Here is a 16410-nt window from a genome sequence, read left to right on the forward strand (position 1 = left end):
TCTTCCAGAGGGGAGGGTCTCTAGGCTGTTCCCCAACCCCCATGGTGAATCTCTGAGGCAAGAATATCTGCAAATAAGCGCAGGACCCACCAAGATAGAGGAGGAACTTTGTCACAATAGACAACACTGTACAACGAAGCTTGTACAACACCTACCAAACCTAGGTTGTGCTTTCATATTGAAGAACACTATTCTTATTCCATAGCTAATGCCATTGAAAGTAGCTCCACAGCAGGACAGGACAGTTCTTTTGGCATGTGGTGCCTTTTCAAGTAATAAATACTAGTAGCTAACTCTTATACATCTTTCTTCCTCCAGAGAGCTTAAAGCGTCTTACAAAGACAGGTCTGTCTCATTATCCCTGCTCTACAGAGCGGGAAGCTGAGGCTCAGAGAGGTGAAGTGACTTAGTCAAAGTCACCCCTCTATTTCCTGGGAGAGCTGGGAACAGACCATGTCCCCTGACTCCCGGTCCAGCGTGCTGTGCACTGGCCACACTCCAGCTTGCTGCTACAGCCTGGAGTTTGGTGTCTGTCTGTTTACTTGACTCCTGGCCAGTTAGTACCAGAGTTACATTTGTTTATTTCTCTCTATGAAGAGGAAAGAACATGCTCTTCTCCTTGAATTACGTTTCCCATTGGTTTCCGTCTAAGGGTGCTATCCTACGTGGCTCCTCTGGCCTGTGTGCACTTCAGGCAGGCATTGTTACAAAAGCTGACAAACATTTCAGGAAAAAATATTGCTTTTCTTATTTTTATTTTGTGTGACTTGCCTTATCTTTCCAGTGCCATTTAGATAAGAGGCTTTATCAAGCTTGAACTAATTAACCGTGGCAGCAGGATGTCTGAATGGAGTGTTCCCAAGCTGTGAAATCCTCAGACTTATCTTGAAATACACATGGGTCTGAGGGAATTTAAGAGAGCTCTTTTCTCTTGTTGGCAAATCCCTGTAATTTAATTGAGCTATAAAGGTCCAGCAGGGCAGGCACTAATGTGCCATAAGCTCTAGCAGTGATTCACCATCAACCAGTCACATTGTGGATTTCCTGATGCTGTTTCCTAACGCTCACTGAACAGTGGGAGTTGGAGCTGACTTGGGAATTTCACTCCCATGGCCCCAGTTCTCTAGAGACTTGTGCCTTACTAAGAGAGTAAGCTTGTTGTCTGCGGTAAAAGCCACCATCCAGCATGTTAGAGGGTGGCCTTGAGTGCTCTCTCAGCGTAGTGGTGGTAGCTAGTAACTGTACAAAGGTAAGAATAAAAAAGGACCCTCTGGCAAGACCTATTCAGAACAAAGCTCTGTGTAGTCCACCCTTATGATGCTCCATGTGATGGGCAAGCTCCTGACGATTTAATAATGATAATAGTACCTAGCTGAATCATGGATGAATCAACTGCAAAGGGAGGTTATGACTTCAGGGATTTGTCTCTCTTGTAATGTGTTTCTCTAGGCTGGATGGGCCCAAGAAGAACATTCAATGGTTTGTAGCTGAGAGAGAGTTGAAGTGGTTTTAAGAAACACACAGTTTAATTTCTAAAGCTTTGCCTTTCCTGTTTACACTTAATGACAGCCCAGCTCATTCGGGGGTGAAAGGAGAGAGACTGCATTGCGTTGATCTCTAGGCATTTCCTTTTGCCAGCATAAGGACTTGTGTTGATAGGAGCCAGAGGGAGCTTCCCAGACTCCTAACCAGAGGAGAGGCCCCAATGACTTGAGGTCGGATACATAGAGAGAGAGTAAGGTCTCTAACAGAATACAGGTCAATGCATAGAGATGAGAAGTAACCCCATTCCTAGTGCAGTCTCTGTTAGCAGTGAAACTTAAATCCATATACAGTAGCCAAGGGGAGATGCTGGTTTTACATGTTTCAGAGTGGTAGCCGTGTTAGTCTGTATCAGCAAAACCAGCGAGGAGTCCTTGTGGCACTTTAGAGACTAACAAATGTATTTGGGCATAAGCTTTTGTGGGCTAAAACCCACTTCATCAGATGCATGGAGTGGAACTATAGGGAGGTACTATAGGGAGGTACCTACTGCATGTTCCACTCCATGCATCTGATGAAACGGGTTTTAGCCCACGAAAGCTTATGCCCAAATACATTTGTTAGTCTCTAAAGTGCAACAAGGACTACTCGTTGGTTTTACATGGGAAATCTTCTATCACTGTAGGACCCTTCTATCACTATAGGCTGTAGTACATTTACATGTGGGGATACTGCTCTATCACATAGAGATCAGGCAAATTTTCATCTTCATGAAGCATCGTGGGGTTTCAGATTCACAAGACTGTTTTGTTACCAAAGCATTCCAAATGAATCTTACCAAATCATGAAAATCAAGGGTATGGCCCTCAATCGTTCTGAGCAAACTCTGTGCTGGAATGATGGTCTTGTGGTTAAGGAATTGGACTGGAAGTCATGAGATAAGCTCTGCCACAGACTTCCTGTGTGAGCTTGGACAAGTCTTTGTTCCCCATCAGTAGATCGGGATAATAGCTCTGCCCTATCTCACAAGGGTGTGAGGCTCATTTCATTAATGTTTGAGGCTTTCTGGGATGGTAGGAGAGCACTTCTCCTACAGAGTGAGAGTTTGTGTCACCAAATGTGTTTGTTTTTTAATAGGATCTGATTGGGAGGTATTTTTCATTGGTATTTTTTACCCGTGTTAATTATGGCTTTTCCGTTGTTCCCAGATCGCCAGGCAGGAAGGAAGGGTCATTTTAACCTCTGGACTCCCGTATCAGACAGTAAGTGCCAAGTGTTTCTGGCAGTTCTCTTGTGTAGTGTCATTTCATGGACTCGGGTGCACAAAGTGGAGGAGAGGAAAAGTCAAATGTAAAAGCAACAGCTGGACTGACTTTTTTATCTGTTTCCTGTATTGAAAGCCATTGATCTATAAAGAATTTTGTAAGGCTTGTTCTAGCTCTCAATGTCAGAGGTTTGAGAATAAGTTTCTTTTACACTTTATATTCAGCCAGAGGTGAGAGCAATTACACTGCATCTCAAAATGTAAAATAAAGCAAACACATCCCAGAACAAAGTGGCTCTGTGCAGCTTATCCATCATGATTCAATGCAATTCACTTCCCATCCATTTCACCAAGGAGTCAAAAGAGATTCCTGTTTCGTGACTGTATCAGTACTGACAACACGATCTGCTGTTCTAATGCCCTGGAGCTTTTCTTTAGGCTTGGAGCAGATAGGCTGGAAAGGCCAAACACAGGCCCCGTTGGAAGCTTGAGTTGCTTTATGTGCATGGAATAAATAAAACAGCCCCTGCACTCAGACCCATAGCAAATGCCCATATCCCTCAATGAAACGGAATGCAATTACCTTCCCAAATACCATTAATGCAATGTTGGGGGGATACGTTTAACTATACCATTCAGTAATTGAAATGATACAATACCCATTGTAGAAGGTCATGTGCCCTGTATTGTGACCCACAAATTCATTTAGAGCAGTAAAACCGCTGGGGATCATGAGGAGGATGGATTCCAGACTGCAGATACAAAAGATCCTAACTATCTTCACTTTCTGTTTGTACCTGGAGCTGGAGTAGTCATAGAACCTACCTTGCGGGTTTACTAGTTAATACAGTTTGTTGCTGAGTGCATGAGAGAACCCTTTAAATACTGAGGCTATGTCTACACTAATGAGCTTGCAGCTGGACTGATGTAGCTGCGCTGCTGTAAGCTCACTCGTGTAGCCGCTCTATGCTGATGGGAGAGAGGTCTCCCGTTGTCATAATAAAACCACCTCCAGGAGTGCTGGTGGCTGTGATGGCGGGAGAAGTTCTCCCACTGACATAGTGCTGTGCACACTGCCACTTATGCCGGTGAAACTTACGTTGTTTAGGGGGATATTTTTTTCACACCCCTGAGCAACATAAATTTTGCTGACATAAGTGATAGTATAGACATGGCCTTTGTCTGGTTATTTAGAGCTCAATCTGCAGTCATAACAGAAGTAGAGCTTCCATTGACTCTACTTTTATCACTTCTCGTGTCTCTGTAGATCAGGGTCGGCAACCTTTCAGAAGTGGTGTGCCGAGTCTTCGTTTATTCACTCTAATTTAAGGTTTCGCATGCCAGTAATACATTTTAACGTTTTTAGAAGGTCTCTTTCTATAAGTCTATAATATATAACTAAACTATTGTTGTATGTAAAGTAAATAAGGTTTATAAAATGTTTAAGAAGCTTCATTTAAAATTAAATTAAAATGCAGAGCCCCCTGGACCGGTGGTCAGGACCCGGGCAGTGTGAGTGCCACTGAAAATCAGCTCGCGTGCCGCAGGTTGCCTACCCCTGTTGTAGATACTTCATGATCAGGCCCATTGGTAGGAGGCAGAGTGAGGGAATGTACTTTAGGATGTAGAGTATTGTATTGGGAATTGACTGCTGCCATTTGATACATAGCACTTGTACGTCCCTTGTGTATGTTACAAAATGACAGCAGGATTGTACACTAGTAAACATTAGGCTTGTTTACTAAAGTTAATTGATTGCCAATTATCTCAAGTAGTTAACACATTTACAAAGGCTAGTCTGGACATTCCCTAAATGTGTGTTCCAGAATACAAACATCTGTGCTAAATCTGTCTGTGGAACACACGTGTGGGGAGTGGCCACATTCACTATCCAAGCTAAATGGCAACCAGCTAACTTGAGGTAAAAAGGTGCAGTGCAGATAAACCTAGGAGGGTGAGGTGGTGCCAAGCAGTAGCATAGCTAGGGGGGTTCTGGGGAAGCAGCCGCTTCCCCTCAGTACATTTTTCAAAAGCGGTGCCTGCCGGGCCGCCGCTGGGATCCTGCAGGCAAGTGGGGGGGCAGCACGGTCGGACTCCGGAGGAACCATTGGGGGGAGGGGTGGCGGGCGCGGCTAGAGGAGCAAAGGGGCCGGCTCCTTGGCCTTCGTGCCCCACGCTCAGCGCGGCCCCAACATCGCCGCCACGGCCGCCTCCTGCGGCGGCTCAGGGCTCGGCGGCCGAGCGCTCCGCAGCTGGCGGGCAGATCCCTTCTCCCCGGCAGCATCCTGCTTCCGGGCCGAGGGAGGCAGGAAGCTGCCGGGGAGAGGGGATCTGCCTGCCAGCTGCGGAGCGCTCAGCCGCCGAGCCCTGAGCCGCCGCAGGAGGAGGCCGCACTGAGCATGGGGCGCGATAGCTGAGGAGCCCGGCCGCTTCGCTCCTCTGGCCGCGCCCGCCGCCCCCCCAAATGGCTCCTCCGGAGTCCGGCCGTGCTGCCCCCCCTCCCTTGCCTGCTGGAGTCTAGCAGCGGCCCGGCAGGCTCCGCTTTTGAAAAAAATGCTGGGCTGCCCGGGCGAGGGAACCAGGAAGCTGCCGGGGAGAGGGGATCTGCCCGCCAGCTGTTGCCCGCCCCACTGCTCCGCTCCCCCCAGCCCCCGGGAGAAGCGAGCAGCGCCCGCCCACCACCCCTTCCCCCGCGCCCGCCGCCCCTCCGAGCGGCGGGCGCAGCATGGCCTCAGCGTGGCCGGAGGAGCCAAGGAGGACGGGGCGCGGAGCGGCCGGAGGAGGAGCCAAGGAGGGGCGTGGGCAGAGGAGGAGCCAAGGGGGGGGCGCCTTTTTTATGGTTGCTCCCCCTGCACTGAGAAGCTGGCTACGCCACAGGTGCCAAGCTATTGTCAAGTGCTATCTTCTCATTTCTTAGCTTGTTTTTTCTCATGCCAGTGTACAGTCTTCCAGCTGACCTCAGTTTGAGAGCCATGGTTAAATAAAATCCCCCATTGTCATCTTAGAGAGCACCACTACAGTTGTGTATCTAAATTAAAGGGGAATTCAAACTGGCTATCATGTATGGTATATTCTGAGCATTATATTGCTCCAACAAGCTCAACGTTCTTTACAAAGGTGGCTAAGTGTTAAATTACCTTCTGTGTTAGATCTGAATGTACTGAGTTAACACAATAGCATCAAACTTTGTTATTAAAACCAAAGCTACCATATGGGAATGAGCCCAGATCCCAGCGGTGTCAGTGCATTGATTGACATCTCTTTGGTGTGTGATTTTGTCTTTTGAAGCTACAATCCCAGGTAGGAGAAGGAAGGTGTTTCTCTGTGGACTGCTCGGAAAAAGCAAAGGAGCAGGCCCTCCAGGTTCTGAAGCACTTCAATGTTCAAGTATCCCTTGCAGATGTCTTCAGCCGTTGTCAGGTAGGACTCTTCCTTTCTGAATTAGCAGCACTGCTTGAGCTGTGCACAGCTGACACCATTGTAGTACTCAGGCTTCACATCCTTTGGTCGTGCTTTGAGTTCGCAGGTTTCCCACCTGGACTTGGGAAAGGTTTCACAAAGGAGTGTGTCTTTTGGAATGTGCTAATATCCTTTAGAAACATCGGTGAACAAGTTAGAATAGCACAGATGCACATGAAGAGTGTTAGCCTCTGGTTTCGGATCTTCTTTTAACCTTAATGTTCATGGATATAGTCTTCTTTGTTCCTCCTTTCTCTACCTAGCATTTGCTCTTTTAATTGTAAAGCATGGTTAATATGGCTCTGTCATTTTGATAACTATTAATTACATTGATGGGGAAGGATCTGTAAGTTTTGAAGGCTAGGTTTTTTTGCCTCAGGGTCTGTTAAGTTGGTTCACTTCGTTGCCAGCTGATAGATTCAGATTGTGTTTGGCATTGGATACTCTTGGATTGTTTTTTTTGTTTTGTTTTTAATAATTATTGATTGTGTTAGGCCTCAATCTTCTCCATACTCTGATCTCCAGTTTCACTGTTTCAGTCATTACATTAACATGCTGAAATCGATTCCTTTGAAAACTGTAATATAAGCCGTCTTGTGACTTGTAACATCTCTTATCTTATCAGGGTTTTAAAGAGAGGAAGGGAAGAAATACACAAAACTAACTAGAAAAGGAAGCATTCCCTTGTGGGTAAATGAGCCAAGTCTAACGTTTCAGTATCTTCTGTTTCATTCCCTCTGGTAAATAGCTAGCAGGGTCTCCCAGCACTGTGGAGCTTGCGAATTTTGCACCAAATGCAATGAATATTGGCAAAGCACATCAGTGTGTAGTTTCCTAGAATTCCACTTATATCTGATTTCAAAAGCTGTTGAAACAGTGTCTGTAAGTCACTCGGAAAATGAGTGGTCCAACTGTTCAGGAGCACTCATAAAATGGGACTATCACAGTGCTGAGCAGATGGTGTAGACATAATCTGGGTCAGATACTGCATCAGGACAAATGGATATATTCAGATATCAGATAATGTACTTGTTCTTGTGGTTTCATTCTTCTCAGAAGAGATTTTAGTATTTTTCTAAAAACACAAGCAGGCTTCTTGGTTATTTTTGTTTACAAACCTTCTAACCAGCCATGTAGCCTCTAGTAGTGGGATTGCTGAAGATTCCATAAAACAGGAATGTTCTTCCTGAAAACCAGTAAAAATCCATTAGAACAAATAAATGCAGAGGGTATGAATGCTGCAAATACCAGTTGGATGATCTATAATAACTGCAGTTGGGTATCAGAGTAGTAGCTGTGTTAGTCTGTATTAGCAAAAACAACAAGGGGTCCTTGTGGCACTCTAGAGACTAACAAATTTATTTGGGCATAAGCTTTCATGTGCTAAAACCCACTTCATCAGATGCATGGAGTGAAAAATACAGTAAGCAGTATATATATTGCAGCACATGAAAAGTTGGGAGTTGCCTTACCAAGTGGGGGGGTCACTTTTGTAGTGCTAACGAGGTCAATGCAATCAAGGTGGATGTTGCCCATTTCCAACAGTTAACAAGAAGGTGTGAGTATCAGCAGAGGGAAAATTACCTTTTGTAGTGACCCAGCCACTCCCAGTCTTTATTCAGGCCTAATTTGATGGTGTCCAGTTTGCAAATTAATTCCAGTTCTGCAGTTGCTGTTTTTGACATTTTTTGTTTTTTAAAGTCTGTTTTTGACATTTTTTTTATTGAAGAATTGCCACTTTTAAGTCTGTTATTGAGTGTCCAGAGAGATTGAAGTGCTCTCCTACTGGTTTTTGAATGTTACAATTCTTGATGTCTGATTTGTGTCCATTTATTCTTTTGCATAATGACTGTCCGGTTTGGCCAATGTATATGGCAGAGGGGCACTGCTGGCACATGATGGCATATATCACATTGGTAGATGTGCAGGTGAACAAGCCCCTGATGGTGTGGCTGACGTGGTTATGTCCTGTGATAGTGTCCCTTGAATAGATATGCGGACAGAGTTGCAACGGGGTCTGTTGGAGGGATTGGTTCCTGGGCTAGTGTTTTTGTTGTGTGGTGTCTAGTTGCTGGTGAGTATTTGCTTCAGGTTGGGGGGCTTTCTGTAAGCAAGGACTGGCCTGTTTCCCAAGGTCTGTGAGAGTGAGGGATCATCATTCAGGATAGGTTGTAGATCCCTGATGATGCGCTGGAGAGGTTTTAGTTGGGGGCTGTAGGTGACAGCTAGTGGCGTTCTTTTACTTTCTTTGTTGGGCCTGCCCTGTAATAGGTGACTTCTGGGTACCCTTCTGGCTCTGTCAATCTGTTTCTTCACTTCACCAGGTGGGTATTGTAGTTTTAAGAATGCTTGATAGAGATCCTGTAGGTGTTTGTCTCTGTCTGAGGGATTGGAGCAAATGCGGTTGTATCTTAGAGCTTGGCTGTAGACCAGGGGTGTCAAACTCAATTGCACAGGGGGCCAAAACTCAAAACTCGCGGGCCGAACAGTATAACCATTTATTTAACAGACTAAATATTTATGTTTTTTAACCATTAATATGAACCAAAATACAGGATATCATTCCAAAATAAATACATTTCAACTTAAAATATTTTGCTCTTCATAAAAAAATATCCTGTCAATACAATACATTCAAAATCTGTACATGCTGGAATATTAAAAAATCTGAAAATATAAATAAAAAATTGAATTTAAAGCAAAAGTATAATCATAACAAATCATAACATTCCATTTTCTTGTCCTATTTAGTCAGAGCCTGATACTTGGAGTCTTTTCTTTGCAACAAGTTCGTTTATGTTTGGGGTTAGGTTCTGTGTTGTGAAGATTCTCAGGATCGATTGCAGGTGTTCATCAGTGAGGCGACTCCTGTGTGACGTTTTGTTAATTTTCATCACAGAGAACAGCTGCTCGCACAGATATGTGCTGCCAAACATGGACAGGATTCGAGCCGCATGTTGGCGGAGCTGCGGCATCGCTTCAGGAATGAAGCGAGTGAACTGTGCTGGCCCCGCAGTGTCCTACTTTGCCTTCAGTGTCCCGTTACATTGCAGTTCTATCAGCTCCATCTGCATTTCTACAGGTGCGGTTTCCACATCGACTGCAAATGGGTTGCGAAGCAGCTCGAAGTTACTTTTCTGTGCCTCAAAGTCACTGAAGCGCCGTGCGAACTCAGTGCGCAGCGCGCTGAGTTTTTCAGCAAAGGTGGCATTTGGGAAAACTGTGGCACTTTCTTGGTTCCGTATTACTTGGCAACAGGGAAAGTGAGACAAGTTGCATTGGTGCATTTGTGTCTCCCATAAGCGCAGCTTCACTTGAAATGCCTTCACTGCATCATGCATATCGGTTATTATGTGCTCCCGTCCCTGGAGTTGAAGGTTTAAAGCGCTAAGATGCGACGTTATGTCAGCCAGGAACGCCAACTCACATTTCCACTTTTCATCCCGCAGAACTGTGCAGTCTTTCCCCTTACTGTCCATGAACTGGCAGATTTCCTCTCGCAGCTCAAAGTGTCTTTTGAGAACTTTTCCCCGACTTAGCCACCGGACCTCCGTATGATATGGCATATCGCCAAACTCGCTATCTATTTCCCGCAGAAAAGACTGGAATTGGCGGTGATTTAAACCGTGGGCTCTGATAAAGTTGACGGTTTGTGTTACAGTGTTCATCACATGATCCATTTTTAGGACTTTAGCACTCAGCGATTCCTGGTGTATGATGCAGTGATACACTGTCAACTCACCGGCACAGTTCTCCTCCCGCATCTTTGAGCGCATCCTTCCCACCAGTCCATTTTTTTCACCACACATAGCAGGTGCGCCATCTGTTGTAAGTCCAACGAGTTTTTCCCACGGCAGTTTCATGTCGGTTACACTTTGAAATACATTTCCAAAGATGTCTTCTCCTTTCGTTGTCCCGTGCATCGATTTAATGTCCAGTATTTCCTCTGTTACGCACAAATTGGAATCCACACCACGGATAAATATCGCCAGCTGTGCAGTGTCAGTCGCGTCAGTAGTTTCATCCACGGCAAGGGAGTATGCAACAAAATCTTTTGCTCTTTCAGTCAACTGTGTTTTCAAATCAGTCGCCATCTCACAAACCCGATTAGCAACAGTGTTTCTGCTGAGGCTTACATTTGCAAACGCTCGCGTTTTATCTGGACAAAGGACGTCGCACACTTTCATCATACAATTCTTTACGAATTCCCCCTCGGTAAACGGCCGTCCTGATTTGGCGATCTCTTCGGCCACAATGAAACTTGCTTTCACAGCAGCTTCACTTTGTGATTTTGCTTTGGTGAAAAACGTCTGCTGGGATGTCAAATTCTTCTTCAACTCCTCTACCTTTTGTAGCTTCTGTCCTGCGCTCAGGTTTTTGAATTTGTTCTCATGTTTCGTCTCGTAGTGCCGTCTTAGGTTATACTCCTTCATTACAGCGATATTACTCCCGCAAAGGAGACACACTGGTTTACCTGCAATTTCAGTAAACATATACTCATTCTCCCACCGGCTTTGAAAGCCTCGGTTTTCAGAATCAATTTTTCTCTTGGCCATTGTTGGGGTCTAGCTTTGATTTGATATTAGCGTTGTATACATCAACAGACCGCGAACTTGAACCGCGGCTTGCCGTTGGCGGCAATTGCACTGCATCATGGGATTTGTAGTGTGTGTTATTGGGGCGTCATATCACAGGGCCATTAAAAACAGATATATAAAACGATTTCGCGGGCCGGATATAATTGTATGGCGGGCCGGATGTGGCCCGCGGGCCTTGAGTTTGACACATGTGCTGTAGACAATGGATCGTGTGATGTGGTCTGGATGAAAGCTGGAAGCATGTAGGTAAGTATAGTGGTCAGTAGGTTTCCGGTATAGGGTGATGTTTATGTGACCATCGCTTATTTACACTGTAGTGTCCAGGAAGTGGATCTCTTGTGTGGACTGGTTCAGGCTGAGGTTGATGGTGGGGTGGAAATTATTGAAATCCTGGTGGAATTCTTCAAGGGCCTCCTTCCCGTGGGTCCATATGATGAAGATGTCATCAATGTACCACAAGTATAGTAGAGGCACTAGGGGATGAGCGCTGAGGAAGCATTGTTCTAAGTCAGCCATAAAAATGTTGGCATACTGTGGGGCCATGTGGGTACCCAGAGCAGTGCCGCTGACTTGAAGGTATACGTTGTCCCCAAATGTGAAATAGTTATGGGTGAGGACAAAGTCACATAGTTCAGCCACCAGGTTTGCCGTGATATTATCGGGGATACTGTTCCTGACGGCTTGTAGTCCATCTTTGTGTGGAATATTGGTGTAAAGAGCTTTTACATCCATAGTGGCTAGGATGGTGTTTTCTGGAAGATCACCAATGGATTGTAGTTTCCTCAGGAAGTCAGTGGTGTGTTGAAGACGGCTGGTAGTGTAGGATCTGAGGAGAGAGTCCACATAGCCAAACAATCCTGCTGTCAGAGTGCCAATGCTTGAGATGATGGGGCGTCCAGGATTCCCAGGTTTATGGATCTTGGGTAGCAGATAGAATACCCCTGGCCGGGGGTGTGTCTGTGTAGATTTGTTCCTGTGCTTCTTCAGGGAGTTTTCTTGAGCAGATGGTGTAGTTTCTTTTGGGAACCCTCAGTGGGATCAGAGGGCAATGTCCTGTAGAATGTGGTGTCAGAGAGTTGCCTAGCAGCCTCTCGTTCATATTCTGACCTCACCCACCTTGTCTCCTAATATTCTGGGCCCACATGGCTACAACAATACTCTAGTTTATGATACAGGTGCTAGAACTGCTTAACTTTGCAGTTCTGTAATGTGTGCTGCTCTTCAATCATTGTTATTTATGTTGTTTAAAGCAATGCCTAGCAAAATCCATTATGTACCCTCATCTTTCCAGAAGAAATCTGCACCTGTGTATTATGATGGTAAAAGAGCTGTATTTATTCACACATGCTAGGGGACAGGCCCTGGTTTTGTGTCAAACTGGTTTGTATTTTTGAAAAGATATGTAGAGGGAAGCACACAGGTAAATATATATTTATAAAATAGAGAGATAGGACTAAAGCTTGTAGTATAGCGATATGCATGTAGGGACTCTAGTATGCGGTGCAGTATTGTTCTATATAAGAGGCTGCCTAAATATTGTTGCAGTATCTTGTTATACATTGATATGTCTACACGTAGTTGCTGTACTTGTGTAATTTTAGCTCAAAATCTGTTTGTTGGATGTTACAAGTAGCTATTGGCTAAAGCCCTACTGCTTCTCAACCTGCTCTTGGGGCTGTCTAATCCACCCTGTTGATCTCATCTATATCTTATATTAAATTTAACCACATTGTAAGGATGTGGCATTTCAGTGCTGACTTGCATACAGATTCAGATGTCTCTGAGGTTGCACTACTAACTTAATTTGTGTACAGTACCTTTCCTCTCACAGGGAACCCAAATCCCTTACAACTCTATACTACAGGAATCACTTCCTCACTAGCTATCGCCTGATTCCAGTGGGAGTAGTAGGTGCTCAGGACCTCTGGAAATCAGGCTACCAGAGCAGATCATGCTGCATAACCATGTTGGTGGGGCATTTTTAACCCCCCCCCCCCCCAAAAAAAGAGAGAGAGAGCCGCGGGGCAAAACCCTACTGTTCCTTGGGATCTTCAATACGAACACAGAGTATGCAAAACTTAGTTTTTAAGATCTTATCTAAAAGGCCCCACTGCACTTCCCACAACAAACTTAATGGAGTTAATTGTGTTTACTCAGGATGAATGAAGGACAGATTAGACCTTAAACCACTATAAGCCATCCCCACCACATTATGTACTCTGACTTTGTCTTGACCGGCTTATGGACCATAGCCTTTGAATATGAGCTCACTCTGGTGCTCCCTTGGCATGAGAGCTGTCACTTCTGCAAAGGCAATCAAGAGCTTTCTACTCTTGCACAAGTCCATGAGGACGGATGCGCTGCATCTGAGGGTGCTAAAGGAGTTGGCGGATGTGACTGCAAAGCCAATAGGCCCTTGTCTTTGAAAACTCATGGTGCTCGGGGGAGGTCTGGATGAGTGGAAAAAGGCTAATGTAGTGCCCATCTTTAAAAAGGGGAAAAAGGAGGATCCGGGGAACTACAGGACAGTCAGCCTCACCTCAGTCCCTGGAAAAATCATGGAGCAGGTCCTCAAGGAATCAATTATGAAACATTTAGAGGAGGGGAAAGTGATCAGGAACAGTCAGCATGGATTCACGAAGGACAAGTCATGCCTGAATAACCTAATTGCCTTCTATGACGAGATAACTGGTTTTGTGGATGAGGGAAAAGCAGTGGACGTGTTATTCCTTGACTTTAGCAAGGCTTTTGATACAGTCTCCCACAGTATTATTGCCAGCAAGTTAAAGAAGTATTGGCTGGATTAGTGGACTATAAGGTGGATAGAAAGCTGGCTAGATCATTGGGCTCAATGGGTAGTGATCAATGGCTCTATGTCTAGTTGGCAGCCGGTATCAAGAGGAGTGCCCCAAGGGTCGGTCCTGGGACCATTTTTTTTTTCATTATCTTCATTAATGATCTGGAGGATGGCGTGGACTGCGCTCTCAGCAAGTTTGCGGATGACACTAAACTGGGAGGAGTGGTAGATACGCTCGAGAGTAGGGATAGGATACAGAGGGATCTAGACAAATTAGAGGATTGGGCCAAAAGAAATCTGTTGAGGTTCAACAAATACAAGTGCAGAGTCCTGCACTTAGGACGGAAGAATCCCATGCACTGCTACCGACTAGGGACCGAGTGGCTAGGCAGCAGTTCTGCAGAAAAGGACCTAGGGGTTACAGTGGACGAGAAGCTGGATATGAGTCAACAGTGTGCCCTTGTTGCCAAGAAGGCTAACGGCATTTTGGGCTGTATAAGTAGGGGCATTGCCAGCAGATCGAGGAACGTGATCGTTCCCCTTTATTCGACATTGGTGAGGCCTCATCTGGAGTACGGTGTCCAGTTTTGGGCCCCACACTACAAGAAGGATGTGGAAAAATTGGAAAGAGTCCAGCGGAGGGCAACAAAAATGATTAGGGGGCTGGAGCACATGACTTATGAGGAGAGGCTGAGGGAACTGGGATTGTTTAGTCTGCAGAAGAGAAGAATGAGGGGGGGATTTGATAGCTGCTTTCAGCTACCTGAAACGGGGTTCCAAAGAGGATGGATCTAGACTGTTCTCAGTGGTACCTGATGACAGAACAAGGAGTAATGGTCTCAAGTTGCAGTGGGAGAGGTCTAAGTTGGATATTAGGAAAAACTTTTTCACTAGGAGGGTGGTGAAGCGCTGGAATGGGTTACCTAGGGAGGTGGTGGAATCTCCTTAGAGGTTTTTAAGGTCAGGCTTGACAAAGCCCTGGCTGGGATGATTTAGTTGGGGATTGGCCCTGCTCTGAGCAGGGGGTTGGACTAGATACCTCCTGAGGTCTCTTCCAACCCTGCTAGTCTAAGATTCTATGATACTCTCCTCATAGCACAGAAGTCCCATTGGCAGTCTGGCAAAGGCTAGTGCTGAGATTTCAGGGTAAGAAATGGCAACGCCCAAGCACTGTATAGTATTTATTCAGCAGGGTCAGCTGGGTAATGTGGATGTCTGACCTCCTTCCTTGTCTTCATGGAGCTTAATGGTCTCTGAACTACAGGCCTTTGGATGAAGAAAGTTTCTATTCCACTGCCAGACAGCTGGAGGTTCATTATCAGCTGTGATAGTCAATCACAGATAAGCATTTTCTGTGTGTTGCAGGAAGCAATGTGGCATCCTGCCTGACTCCCTGTCGCGCAGAGCAGGGGTTTGTTTTGTCTCTTGGGCTCATGTTCTGTAAGTGATTTGATGAATGTCAGCAAATATTGTCACTGTAACAATTACCACATGTAACATGGAATGCATTAATAATAGCCACCAGTTCACTTTGGTATCCAAGATTGTTATAAAGTGCACTTCCTCTTATCAGCTCCCTTGGCATGGATGGGGGATCTCTCTTTGGAGTTGAGAGGAAAGTCAAATTTCTTTTTTCCCCAGCCATGAGATCAAATCTTTCTCAGTTAAAACAAGTGCAAATGCTAGTTACCTCTGTGTGACTTCTCCCTGGAGGCTGAAGGAAAGGTTCACCTGCATGCTCTTCTTCCTCTTCTCTGCTTTGTGTTTTGATTTCTGAAGGATTTATTGATTTGTGCAAGTGATAAGCCTCATAGGGTGCAAGTCACTAATTGCCTTTCTTTCTTTCTCAGTCTTACCATTGCATCTCTCTGTTGAGAACTGCATCTTCAGGCCTGTGTGATCAGCATGGATAACCCATCAGCACTTAGTATTGTTAATGAGGCCTGTTCTATGGAAGGCTCTACCTTTAGAGGTGAGGGGATCTCCTTCAGCGAGCTCCCCCTTGGAGAAGTCTAGATGGTTTCTACTCAAGGCCCGTTCTTTATGGGTGATCAGAGACCCCCCAAGGGTCTCCCAGTTTTTCTCTGTTTTACTCCCCACACGCCAGATACCTTGCTTGTATAGAGGCAACTCCACTGGTTTCAGTTGAATTCCATGTATTTACACCAAATAAGAATCCTTGTTCCTCAAACCTCATCAGAGATAATCCACCAAAGGCAGTACTAATATGTTACCTAACTTTAACATCTTTGCAATTAACCATTTAAGTTAAAAATGTGGTATTTACATCCATTTGAAAAGTGGGTTTCTTCTGACCATCGGCTGTACTACATATTTCTGAACAGTCCTGTCTGTACTACTTACTTTTCTCTCAGATATACATATGCAGCTGAAGTGAGTGGAAGTGGTGTGCATGTCTCTGAGTTTAGAAGATGGATTTTAGATCATACAATTCATATACTGGTGCCTTTGCTCATCTTGAAGGACCTAGAGAAGTTCTTAGGGACTGCCCTGGGATTTTTTAAGGTCAGTTACCAAACCAGGTTTATGAAGCTTAGGTTGTAAAGTTATGCCTCAGCAGACCATTGTGTGTGTCTGTCTGTACACACAGGTACATCTAGCTGAAATCTAGGACATTCTAAATTAATTGTAAAGTTTGAGACCCCATATCAATGCCCATTTCCACCGTTCACCAACATCAGCTTGTTGTACAGCATCCTGAGCACCTTGATGGGTGAGGTTATTATCTGCTAGCCATGGGATGATCTCTGAAGGGAAAGAAGTCCACTGCTGGGACATTTAAAACTAGA

At 45.2% G+C, this 16410-nt stretch overlaps 1 protein-coding gene across 13 annotated transcripts in view; it reads left to right on the forward strand.

Moving 5' to 3' along the window:
- The window catches only part of EXD3 (exonuclease 3'-5' domain containing 3), a 685344-nt gene that overhangs the window by 272442 nt on the left and 396492 nt on the right, over positions 1-16410 (forward strand). For 12 of the 13 annotated variants that reach the window (XM_005295926.5, XM_005295927.5, XM_065572497.1 and 9 more), the window contains 2 exons: positions 2691-2744; positions 6035-6166. The exons of the other annotated variant lie outside the window; for it this stretch is intronic. In XM_005295926.5, the coding sequence (XP_005295983.2) occupies positions 2691-2744; positions 6035-6166 (186 nt within the window). The remainder of the gene's footprint in view (positions 1-2690; positions 2745-6034; positions 6167-16410) is intronic. 13 annotated transcript variants of the gene reach the window in all.

The sequence above is a fragment of the Chrysemys picta genome, chromosome 18, assembly GCF_011386835.1.
Source record: "Chrysemys picta bellii isolate R12L10 chromosome 18, ASM1138683v2, whole genome shotgun sequence".
NCBI classification, from domain to species: domain Eukaryota; kingdom Metazoa; phylum Chordata; order Testudines; family Emydidae; genus Chrysemys; species Chrysemys picta.